The sequence below is a fragment of the Dermacentor silvarum genome, chromosome 5 (genome assembly GCF_013339745.2).
Source record: "Dermacentor silvarum isolate Dsil-2018 chromosome 5, BIME_Dsil_1.4, whole genome shotgun sequence".
Classification (NCBI taxonomy): Eukaryota; Metazoa; Arthropoda; class Arachnida; order Ixodida; family Ixodidae; genus Dermacentor; species Dermacentor silvarum.
In genome coordinates, this window is record NC_051158.1 from 33,435,831 (window position 1) to 33,448,189 (window position 12,359).

At 50.6% G+C, this 12,359-nt stretch overlaps 2 protein-coding genes across 2 annotated transcripts; both read right to left on the minus strand.

Annotated features, from left to right (window-relative positions):
• Nucleotides 1-1,298: 1,298 nt before the first annotated feature.
• LOC119453275 (V-type proton ATPase 16 kDa proteolipid subunit c) lies at nucleotides 1,299-6,120 on the minus strand. Its single transcript, XM_037715301.2, has 3 exons — nucleotides 6,072-6,120; nucleotides 3,570-3,826; nucleotides 1,299-1,627 (listed from the first exon to the last, which is right to left on the minus strand). Exons 2-3 carry the CDS (start codon nucleotides 3,768-3,770, stop codon nucleotides 1,310-1,312), a joined length of 519 nt encoding a protein of 172 aa, XP_037571229.1. The 5' UTR covers nucleotides 3,771-3,826; nucleotides 6,072-6,120; the 3' UTR covers nucleotides 1,299-1,309.
• Nucleotides 6,121-9,693: 3,573 nt separating this feature from the next.
• LOC119453276 (V-type proton ATPase 16 kDa proteolipid subunit c) lies at nucleotides 9,694-11,997 on the minus strand. The gene is made up of 2 exons (XM_037715303.2): nucleotides 11,591-11,997; nucleotides 9,694-10,539 (listed from the first exon to the last, which is right to left on the minus strand). The coding sequence occupies exons 1-2, from the start codon at nucleotides 11,836-11,838 to the stop codon at nucleotides 10,326-10,328; spliced, it is 462 nt and encodes a 153-aa protein (XP_037571231.1). The 5' UTR covers nucleotides 11,839-11,997; the 3' UTR covers nucleotides 9,694-10,325.
• Between the last annotated feature and the right edge of the window lie 362 nt (nucleotides 11,998-12,359).

Consider the following 12,359-nt stretch of genomic DNA (forward strand, 5'->3'; position numbering starts at 1 on the left):
GTCACTTGCACTATACAGGGTGTCCCACGTAACTTGCACCAAACTTTAAGAACACGCGAATGCCACGTAGCTGGACAGAACCAAGGTAATGTTGTTTGGCGTCGCTTGGAGGTACTCGAATTATTTTTTACATTCCGCCTAATTACATAATTAGTCCTAATAATGAATCAACTTCTCAAATATTATAATTAGACGAAAAGTGTACACGAGAAAATTAGAGCAACATGAAAAACTCCCCGATACAGCTTTCTGTCGTTCAATACGTGCTACATAAGTGTTCTTCCGAGCGTGAAAGAAGCTCAAGTGCCTCGAGGTGCCAGTCGCGCGGCAATTTTAGGGAACCCCAAGTCGTCGTAATTAATCTGTAGACCTTCCCTTACGGCCTCTCTTGCATGTGCTACCTTGAAACGGCGTATCTCATTTATATTCCCCACGTTCCTTGAAGCCTAATTCGTCAGGCGCACAGCTGGACGTGGCGAGTCCCGTTAATGTGATAGAGAACGGGCCAAGTTGGTTTAGATGCGTATAATTGTGAATAAGTTCACGAGAGAAGTTGCCGAAGCATTCCACGTAAAATGCACGTCTGATTCCTGCGCGAGTGCTTTGCCTGTACCACTAAGAACGAATGTGAGTTTGTTCTAAAGCCTTAAATTTATGAAACTATCTCAGTCGTGGTTCTTTCTGTTGGTTATCTTGCCTTATTCTTCTGGTGGTGTTAACGCAATGTTTGCACGAGGGAAAACAATTCAAGGAGCACTTAGTTATCCCTACGTGGATGAATGAGAAAGCATTGCGGCCACGTCAGCCCAAGCGCTGCGACGTCCGGTGGCGCCACTGGCGGAGTCACGTGACTCTATAGCGGCCCCGTCAGCAGAAGCGCCACGACGTGACGTGACGTGACCAACGGCGTTCGTCAGAAGGTATGCGCAGAGCGTTCGACTCCCACCAAAGGTCGTGGGTTCAAGTGCCTTAATTAACCCTATCTTAATTACCCGTGCTTTAATTATCTTTGTCTTAATATCAGAGGTCGTGGGTTCGACTCCCACCAAAGGTCGAGGACGTTCGTAGTCTCTTTGGATCATCGTGTGCTCACGCGAACGCCAGATTTTCCGCATCATGAGCCTTATAATGCTTTCGAATTAATAATCACGTGACCACGGTTCATGCTTAACAGGGTGTACGTGTATACCTGCAATAAAATTTTAGTTGGCATATAGTGGGCGCATTTGTGTGTCCGTGGTCTTGCTCATCATATTGCCGAGCGTTTTTTTGCGCCACTTACAGTAATTGCGAGTCTCGTTTTATTGTTTCACCGTGAGAACATGATGAGCGCCACGATGAGGCCGTACAGCCCGAGCACCTCGGCGAAGATGAGTATGAGCACCATGCCGACGAACAGGCGCGGCTGCTGGGCGCAGCCTCGCACGCAGGCGTCGCCCACGTTGCCTATGGCGAACCCGGCCGCCATGCCGCTCACGCCGACGCTCAGGCCGGCGCCCAGGTGCATGAAGGAGGTGTACAGCTTGTAGTGGGCGCTCAGGCCGCTGGACACGAGCACGGCCACCACCAGGCCGTAGATGGCGATGATGCCAGCCATGACCACGGGTATCAGCGACTTCATGATCAGCTGCGTGGGAAAGGTCAAAGTATAGAAACGACGATGGCGTTCACTTTCCACCAGAGAGGCTTTGAGGAGAGACAGAATGAGTGAAAGTTGAACAATTTAATCGGTACAGGCGTCCGTGTTATTGTGAAAGACAGGAATCGGAAGTATAGGAACGGCGGAGACTTTTATCGGACATGCGAGAGACAGCTTCCTACAATTTTTCATGGACAGAAAACAGCTACAGCATTTTCAGCCGGAACGGGATCGGATAGACTTAGAACGGCTGAAAGTTGAACAAGATAATCGATGTAGGTATCCGTGTTAATGTGAAAGACAGGCGTGTAAACACGGACACGAGAAGGAACGCGACAAGGACAACACAAGCCCAAGTGAATACAAGTCGGTTTGAAGACGTTTATGATCAGCCAGAATTGGCTCCAATGTCTACAAGTACTCAGGACGCCCAGGAAACGCATTTTTGTAAACGTCAAGAAGACGTCTTGCGACAAATGGAGAGAATACGTCTTTTTAAGCGGTTTCATGCCTACTTCGACAGCGCCATTGTTTTGTAATAAATATTTTCGTTCTACTTGCGTCCGCGTGTGGACGCCTCCCTTTCATTGCCATATGGACGGGAGAGACAGAGAAAGAACTCGACAATGAGAGCATGATTAGATCCTCTGGCGGATCCCGTTCCCCTTCCAAACATGCCGGTATACTTAATTTCTTGTGACGCATGGTTTGGTCTTGGCATATACATATATAAATGGCGCGCAATAAAAGAAAAAAAAATATTGCGCTGACAAAACAAACGTGCAGTGCGCTCCCGCCCCCATTTCTCTATTGTACAACAAAGCGTAGCAAATAATGCCGCAAGAACGTCAGAAAATACATGCATGACAAGTCCACGTACTGCATGCATATTCACCATACTAGAGCACTGCACGGGCCGAGTTTTTCAGCTCGGGCCCCCACCTGAGCCCGACCAATAGTTTTACGGTGAGACCCGGTCCCGGCCCGGTCCCGGAAATAATATACGTTGCCCGCCCGGCCCGCCACCCCTTTACCTTAGGCCCGAGCCCGGCCCGTGGCCGGCTCGAAACCGTCCCGAGACCGAAAAAGACATGTTTTTCAGAGTCGAGACACGTGAGGAGAACTCGCTGCACGTTACATGCACACCACCAGAAAGTCCGAGCCCGGCCCGGGCCCGGGTCAAAAAGCATATGGTGTGTCCGAGCCCGTGAAAAAACTGCCTTACCCAGCGCGGCCCGGGCTTTGGGGTACGCCCGAACCTGTGCAGTGCTCTATAAGGTGCTCCAGAAAGGCTGGCCACTTTCCCTGTTTGTAACTTTTATATAACAGTGTGCAAATCAGAGTCTCCATCTCCATCTGTCGACCGCCCCTTTCTTTATTTTGAACAAATGCAATCACTTCCAAGATCATTTTGTTGTATGCGATAATAATATAGCTTCGCACAAATCAGTCTTGGTGAACCATCGATAAATGTTGCTGCATTTGCTATCCATACCCATGGTAGCCAGTGCCAAAGGTCAAAGGAGGGAGGGGGACGGACGGACGGGACGGTTTGGACGATTCCCACCAAACATAAGGGGCGGGGACTCCGGAACTCCCCAGAGTTCCCTCTACAGCAAATTTCGTTAGAAACTCTATGCTGTAGACCCCCACAGACTGTCCTGATAAAACAATATACTTGAGGGAATTCCGGCGCTATGACATACTAGTTTAGATACCATGCATGGGAGTAATGGGCAATGCATGGTTCTGTCTCATCATCATTCACGTGACTTCAGACGCTCTTGTGCGTGGCGTTATTATACGAATCGCCTTTTTCTCAACGATCAATCTGCAAAGACACAAAGCCCCGTTTCAAAGGGGATGTCATTAGGGAAGACCTGTCGATCGTCATCGCGATCATCTCGTTTGGTGTATGTATTCCTCTTACCTGGGGCTTCATCACCGACATGGCGGCGATGCCGGAGCCGGCCTTGGCCGTGCCGTACGCGGCGCCCAGGGCGCACAGAGCCATGGCGGACACGGCGCCCATGATGCCGAAGATGGGCGCGTACAGGGGCTCGCGCTGGTCCTCGTCCGACAGAGCCACCAGGGCGGTCACGACGGCACCTTCCGGGACGTTGGCGGCCATGTCGACGGTGCTTTGGCAAGCCTTCCCGTGGAGTGTATACCTTCGGCTTACAGGGCCTGCGGGACGCGGGGGCAGATAGTTAAAAGAGGCACTGCGGGCCGCGATCTCGAAACCGGCCAGGCGGTTCCCGCTTCTTCTTCTTCCTCTAACTCGGCGACGCGGGACGCACGCTTTGCAGCCCCGCTGTTAGAGTGCCCTTACATTCACGGTGAATTATGCAACTTTGGCACGCCAATACCGGCCCTGTTAAACAAACAAAAATACTTTTCTTTTAATACTTCATCCCCAACCTCCCTGCCTTTCTTTGTTTCTCTCTCTCTCCTAATTTCTCTTATCAAGCCTGCCGCCATCTAATAGGATAGAAGAGGCCACGGGCACAGTTTGGGAGAGAGAGAGAGAGAAACAAATAGGCGAGCAACGATCTAAAGAATATATATGTTTATTCACTTGTTGATGACTCATTGGCCTGTTTCGAGGAATGGGCTAAGGGGAAGTGAATAAATATCCCCTTCAGTCACGGTGTGCACATTTGTGTACGCGACTTACTTTTCCCATTTCTTTGCAGTTTGCAGTTGTGGCAACGAATAGATCACAAAAAATGAAGGTTAGGGTATAAGTTGAACGTTCTGGTTGCCTCAAATACCTTCCTTTTATTTCTGAGGGAGATCTATCGCCACCGAAGATCGCTTTGGAGAAGGCACTACAGCGTTTGACAGGAGGTGTGCCGTGTGACGTTTCTGTAGCGATTGCGAAATATTTTCTTTTTCTTTCTAGTTAATAGCTTGCAACCAATAATTAACTTGTGCAAGTAATTCACGCTAGTGACGCAATTCTTTTTTACGAAGGAGCGTATCATTACTGAGTGCAGAGTAGATACTTAATCACTCTGTAATTATGGTGGCTCATCATAAAATGCAGAAAGATTCATTCTACCACCTTGACTTGCTCTTATTGGAGTCTGCAGCACCTTGGCATAAAATTATGTAAATTTCATACATTTATCGACAGTCGATTATAATTCCTGGCTGAAGGGGATATAAACGTCTAGCTATACAGCGGGAGTGATGCCGCATTTCCAATTAGGAAGGAGCCTCAGACGGCAGAACAGGACCACACTTGGCGAGCCGTATACAGTAGCTCTATAGACCCTTTTCACGGTGGTCCTACGAACGCCGCCATGTTTAATTACGTGGGGACGCCTCCATGGACTGCCTCAGATGCCTCCGTCGCCTCCGTCCGCGTTTACAATGCATGTGCACGAAGCCGGTGTGTTTTCTTTCGGCGGGTATCGTCGACGGTGACTGGTTGGACGACACGAAGCTTTGGCCACAGCTTCAGAGAACACCTAAGCGCTTTCGGAGCTCGTGCGAGCAGCGTATACGGTGCTTGTACTAAAAGCGGGGCTAGAAATGTATTCCAAGCGGTGCATACTTTTCGCTCCTGGATTAAATCAGGATCAGTGTATTTTGCTCTTCCTTCTTTACTTGGCAAAAACTTTGAAGCAGCGGATTGCCATGTTTCTGACTAAATACTATTCCCTGTCGAGGTCACTATCTGATTCTTCTGCCTAATCGCTCGCGGGTGTGCTTTGTTGCGGTTGATTTGTTCTTGCCACGCACAAGGCTCGGAAGGTATAGATGTTCTCTCTTAGTAACAGCTTGTAGCAAAGACGTATTGTCGGTATAGTTCTTCCCCTACTCCGTGGACAGTCAAGAATAATTGAGCTTCGTACATTTGTGTGCTGTTGGCCCATAGTCCGTCATCCGCGCGTCGGCTGAGTGATCCTAGAGTACGCCGATTCACTTATTCTTAATACGTGGGCGATAGAGTGGGCATAAGTTTGAGTGCGAGTTGGGCTGGATATGTGAAGATGAAGTGTGAGAAACTGAGCGTAGGAACTCGCTCGCTTAGTAAATCAATCAATCAATATATATATATATATATATATATATATATATATAATCATATCATAAGAAGCCAACAAACAATGACACCAAGGAAATCATAGGAAAACATAGTACAATTACTTGTACTTACTAATTGAATTAAAGAAATGATAAATTAATGGAAATGAAAATGGATGAAAAAAACAACTGTCCGAGATATATATATATATATATATATATATATATATATAGAGAGAGAGAGAGAGAGAGAGATAGGAGATTTCCTTTACAGTAAACGTAGAAGGCTCGACCTGAGCTTGAACGCTCTAGCCCGCTACTCGGCACCGGGTGACAGGGTAGATAGAATACCTAAGAACACCAAGGGCGCGTTAAACGAGACCAAAACTTTACCTACCAGTGAGGCGTCGAGCTGGACGCTTGTTCTTCAATATGGCGGTGCGTGCGCGGGAGCTTCTCGTCAACGACGTTTACTGCTGCGTTTCCGCACGGCGGCAGCATACCGTGAGCCCGGCCTCACGATGACGATGCACGAAAAATGTAGACGGGGGTGGCGAGCAAAGGCCTTCTTCTTCTTGAAGAACCTTTTGTAAGAACGGAATGCGGCCAAAGAACTTGTCACGTGGTCCTCGCTCTCTCGCGCGTGCATGGACTCGCATCATGAACGCACGTGCGAGAGAACTAAACAGCGCTTGCATGTAGGCTCCCTAGAGCGAACACTCCAGTCCCATGCCAGCATGCACGTACGGGGACGTTATTTTCGGTAAAGCCCCTTGATCGGACGCTCTTCCGAGCGGAAGACGTCATGCAGTGGCTTTAATTTTGGGGCCTCGCCTACTCCTGCCGCCCGATGTCATGCTGTTTAGCGTCGATTTGTGCTGTTCGGCTCATCGTGAACAATGATATCTGTTTCGTGAACGCTGCGCCGAGTCTTGTTGCGATAGCAATTATACGGGCCCCGAGGCGCCGTCACTGGTGGCGCCGTCGTGGTGCAGGTAGTCCTGCCATCCATGGCACGCGCGTGGCCTGCGTGTGTGGAGGGTTAGAAGCGCTCCACAGGCCAGAGAGGCGCAATGCGTTTTGATGCAAAACCGGCGAATCCAATTCACGCATTAGTTTTATCCTGCGGAGTAATTGCGTATACAGTGCCGTCCGCTGCTGTGTAGAGCGCGCGAGCGGCCGGCTTTGCTCTGCAGGGCGACGCCTGGTGGCAGTTGCTGGGTCCGAGATAGTGTGCCAAGGAGTATGCGCGGCCTAATAGACATGCAAAACTGCTTTTGACGAGTGGCGATGTTGAAAAGCGCCTTTGTTCACCGTAATCTGCACTCGGTCTGAGGGCGCTTGCGGCACCGCAAATGCTACAGAATGAAGAGTACTTCCGTTCGGGCCGTGCTCTGTTCCGCAACTTTCTAACGGATGATGGACACGGTGCTCGCTGACCTAAAATGGCAAACCTGTCTCGTCTACCTTGATGATGTGGTCGCATTTTCCGGCAGCTTTTCCGGACATCTTAAGCGACTGCGGCAAGTGATCGAGGCAATCCGATCGGCTAACCTCACGTTAAAGCCTCAGAAATGTCACTTCGGTTATGGAGAACTGAAGTTCCTTGGACATGTAAGCGCGGAAGGCGTCTGTCCCGATCCCGAGAAAACTGCCGCTGTAGCTGCTTTTCCGACTCCGACCACCAAGAAATGCGTTCGACGCTTCCTGGGACTGTGCGCACACTACCAGCGCTTTATACGCAATTTTTCTAAAATTGCCGAACCACTTACTCGTCTCACTAGAGACGACACGCCGTTCATCTGGAGCTCTGAACAAGAAGCAGCTTTCGCCGAGCTTCGACACCGCCTGGCATCGCCCCCTGTTCTTGGGCATTTCGACGAGGACGCCGATACAGAAATTCATACTGACGCCAGTAACGTCGGTCTGGGTGAGGTGCTCGTACAGCGGCAGCAGAACGGCGAAAGGGTCATAGCTTACTCCAGTCGCACCCTATCACGACCTGAGTCCAATTACACTACCACGGAGAAAGAGTGTCTTGCCGTCGTATGGGCACTTGCCAAGTTTCGACCTTACCTCTATGGCCGCCCATTCAAGGTCGTGACGGATCATCACTCCTTGTGCTGGCTGGCAAACCTGAGAGATCCTTCTGGATGACTGGCACGGTGGAGCCTGCGCCTGCAGCAATACGATATGACCATCGTGTACAAGTCAGGCCGCACACACGACGATGCCGACACATTGTCGCGCGCACCTGTTGAACCTGCCGATCAACACATCGAAGACAACAGCGCTTTTCTCGGCGCCATAACCGTGGCAGACCTATCGACACGGCAGTGAGAAGACTGTGAATCGCGACCTATAATTGAACACCTATAATGCCGCAACTTATCTCTGCCCCCGCAAATTGCTCGTGGACTGTCGTCGTTTTGTTTAGGACACGACGTCCTATATACAAGACGAATTCTGCTGCCAGCAACAAAACCTACTTTTTGTCGTACCAGCAGAGCTTCGTGACGAAATCCTGTTCGCATGCCACGACGAGCCTGCGTCTGGCCACTTGCGTTTCACTCGAACCCTTGCTAGGGTACGGAAATCGTACTACTGGCCGAAACTCGCCACTTGTGTTAAACGATACGTCCAAGCCTGCCGTGAATGCCAGCGCCGAAAGTCGCCGAATGTGAAGCCTGCGGGATTGCTGAATCCTATCGAGCCGCCTCGAGGGCCCTTTGATCAAGTCGGCATGGACCTCCTGGGCCAGTTTCCGTTGTCTACTTGGGGAAACAAGCGGATAATCATCGCCACAGACTATTCAACCCGCTATGCTGAAACAAAGGCTCTTTCTAAAGGCACGTACAGCTTCTGAGGTTGCACAGTTTTTCGTACAGAACATCGTACTACATCATGGCGCCCCATCCTGTGTCATCATAGATCGAGGAGTGGCGTTTACGGCAAGGCTGCTTGAAGAAGTTTTTGAACTGAGTTACACCACGCACCGAAAGACGACTGGTTATCACCTTCAAGCAAACGGCTTGGCCGAAAGGCTTAACAAAACGATGACCGACATGCTGTCGATGTACATAGACATGCAGTATAAGACGTGGCACGAGGTACTGCCGCACGTCGCGTGTGCGTACAACACCGCTACGCAAGAGACCACACGCTTCACGCCGTTTTCTCTTGTTTACGGTCGTGAAGTTCAGACGATGTTAGAAGCCACGTTACCATGTAGCAATTATGACAATCTTGATGAAGACACCGAGCGTTTCTGGCAGCGTGCCGAGGAAGCACGCCAACTGGCTCGCGTGAACATAAGGAAACAACAGTGTATTGACGCGCGACACTACAACTTCCGCCACCGACAAGTTGAGTACCAACCGGGTGACCAAGTGTTATAGTTTGGACCCCCGTCCGCCTGTAAAGGCCTTTCGAAAATAAATTGTTAGTCGGTACTTCGGTCCTTACAAAGTGTTTCGGCGAGTGAGTGACCTCAATTATGAAACTCTTCTGGACGGCACCCAGCCAGCACGACGCCGACAACCGCGGCCCGAGATTGTGCACGTCGTGCTATTAAAACCACATGGCACACCATAATAGTCGTGGTTTCCGGACCATTACGTTTGTCCTGGGACAAGTCTTTCGGCCCGTCAATGTTTTGTTTAGCATTGAGTCGATGCTCTTCTGGGAGGAGGGGTAATGCCATGCGCTTGTGCCTCTTGCTCCCAGAAGACGACGAGGACGGTCTAGGTCACGAGCTAGCGCCTTGGTATTTTGCCGGTACTGCGCTGCCCCTTCGACGACTCGGACTTACTTTAACCGCCTCCTTTAGAAGTCGCCTGTCTATTAAACATGACAATATGATGCAAATTTAGCATTGTATCTTACCTCAACTGGCTGCACACACCGTAATGATGTAAACCTGGCAATGGAAGCGAAACAGTTCAGATGTAAATTGCCACGCGAGAAAAAAATGCTAGAAAAATGGTGGAAGAAAGCAATCGTTCCCCCGCAATTCACAAACAAAAAAAGATGTGGTTTATTTTCTCACATGCCTAAATAAAAGTAACAAGAAAACAAACGTAGGAACTTGTCAACATCACACCAATCCCTATCAACACTTGCCTTCAGAAAGCACAAAAAAAAGAACAAAAACAAAAAGCCCAGAAACACTAACAGGGGCGAGGGCATACCATGCGAACGGCTGCGGTAAGCCTGTTCCAGTCCTTAACTCTGCATTGTTGCAATCAATGTTCCCACGTCTTACCTATAGCTTCAAGCTGTGGCAGTCTGATCCGCTCGTTACACGCATGCAGCCACTTCAAGGTCGGACAACACGGAACAGCACACCTTTGGACAGAGGCTCCCCACAGTTTGATGACATTGTTCGGGTCACAACACACATTGGACTGATTCGTTGTCAGTTCACAGTCCGCACGCAGTTAACAGCGTCCACAAAGAAAAAAAAAAAAAAAAAAAACCGTTGTCTGTGGTGTTCACTTCTACGAGAGCTTTTGGGGTCGTGCCTTCTAACAGTTCAAAAGGCACCCCTCTTGAAGTCTTATGGCCACTCACGCACCATCTCTTGACTAGCAGTTCTTTCGGCTCGGCGGTCGACGAGGCATGTTATTCGAGTTGTGAAAGTGCCCTCCGGCTAACGTGAGTACATGATCAGCGCCACGATGAGCCCGTACAGGCCCAAGACCTCGGCGAAGATGAGGATCAGGATCATGCCGACGAAGAGCCGAGGTTGCTGAGCCGTACCGCGGACACCAGCGTCCCCGACAATGCCGATGGCGAAGCCTGCAGCCAAGCCACTGAGACCGACGCTCAGCCCAGCTCCCAGGTGCAGGAAGGACTGGTACAGCCTGCACGAACGGTTGAGAGCGCGGAGTCGGCAAGAACAGAGCAAAATGGTAGTCGTCCGGGAGCACAACCACTGATTATTTAGACGAATATGACCGATTAGGACATTTATGAACTCAGCTATCGTTTTTTTAAACATTTTTTTGGCACAGTGAGGTGTTTTAAGTGACTTGTCACGTGTTTTCCGGTTTGGTTACTCAAAAACTGCCGCTGAGCAAGGGGGGGGGGGGGGCTATTCTGTAAGTGTCCACCTAGTGGACATGTCCATTTCGTCTGTTGCTGAAGTGCTGATGGAAGGCGCCTGTTTCCTGCTGACGCGTATGCCAGCCTAGCCAATCAGAACTTCAGAAGCTGACGAAATGGATATGTCCACTACGTGGACACTTACAGAATACCCCCCCCCCCCCCCCCCCCACACACACACACACACACATTCTGTGACGGTGGGTAGTTATTGTAAACTTTCGGCTAGACGCGCTGCTTCGTAGCGCAAGAACGGACAGACAAATAACAAGATTGATGGGACGCTGCACGACGTCTTGTCTGGACGTCCGGCCATTCTCACCTTGTTACCTACCTGCCCCATGCTACACTACGTAGCAGCGTACCTACAGCCATGCCGTAACTGCGCTGTCGTCAACCAAGTGCATCACAGCCAATTAAGGCTAAGAAAAGGTGCATGAAAAGCACTTAAAAGTTGCTAGGATTGCTCACTTTCGAGCACAATATAACGTTTATCTATCTGTAAACCAACAATTAAACCCCAACCGAAGTTCGTTAGCGAAGTTTCAGCTCCCCCTGTATAGGAGCGCTCGTTATGCTGTGCGGCAGGGTTGTCACGCGAGGACTCGGTCACACGTAGTCGAAGCGTCTGGGAAGTTCGAAGAAGCTGTGCGTTCGCCTATGCGGCGTTTAACATCGCCAGTGTATCCTTACCGCGTAAAAAATTAGTGCAGCCAGCTTGAAGCTTCTTCTACAAGTCCACACCTACGTACGTGTCTCTATAGGTGAAGACAACACCCGCGAAGAGCGGTGCGCGTGCTACATGTATACCTGTAGGCAGAGCTGAGCGCGCTGGAGATGAGCACAGCCACGACGAGTCCGTAGATGGCGATGATGCCGGCCATGACGACCGGGATGATGGACTTCATGATGAGCTCGGGCCGCATGATCGACATGGCCGCGATGCCCGTGCCGGACTTGGCGGTGCCGTACGCGGCGCCCAGGGCGCTGAACGCGATCGCAGCCACGGCGCCCATGATGCCGAAGAAGGGCGCGTACGGGGGCTCCTTGTCCTCCATGCCGGCGCTCACTCCTCGCCCCGCTGCCGGTCTCGCATCAAGGCGTGCTCCTCCTACTCGACTTGGGACCTCGCGGCAGCAGCGGACGTCGTCGAAGCTTCGCTACGGTTCGCCGCAAACCGCCGCGTTCCTGCGTCTTCCTTTTCCTCTTTTCGCCTGTGGTACGCGCACGCTGGCAGAAGGCGGACCCATGGTTTTTAGCCCTTTGCCCGCTAGAACGCGCCCGTGTTTTCTTGCTTTCCTGGCGACGGCGATGGTGATAGTGCGGTGAAATTCGTCTGCATCGAGAGATCGCGGCGCGGGATTAATTGTTAGGGGATTGTTAGGTGCGTCTTCTCAAAGCAAGCTATAGCGCAAAAAGAAAGGGTTGTAAAGGTATATCACTGCAGCAGAGAAGTGTGGGGGGAGGAACGCTTTTATGAAGTGATTGTACGTAAAAAAATTTGCGTAGCTTGCACTGGAGGGGCAATGCTAAAGAGACAGCGGAGCTTATGGGCACCTAGCTAGCCCTGGCTTTTGGG

Excerpts from the sequence above, each read along its gene's own strand:
- LOC119453275 (XM_037715301.2), bottom strand. The coding sequence starts at position 3,770 with ATGGCCGCCAACGTCCCGGAAGGTGCCGTCGTGACCGCCCTGGTGGCT. Across the intron at positions 1,628-3,569 it reads TGTCGGTGATGAAGCCCCAG|CTGATCATGAAGTCGCTGAT; the intron begins GTAAGAGGAATA and ends TTTCCCACGCAG.
- LOC119453276 (XM_037715303.2), bottom strand. The coding sequence starts at position 11,838 with ATGGAGGACAAGGAGCCCCCGTACGCGCCCTTCTTCGGCATCATGGGC. Across the intron at positions 10,540-11,590 it reads GCGCTCAGCTCTGCCTACAG|GCTGTACCAGTCCTTCCTGC; the intron begins GTATACATGTAG and ends CCGTTCGTGCAG.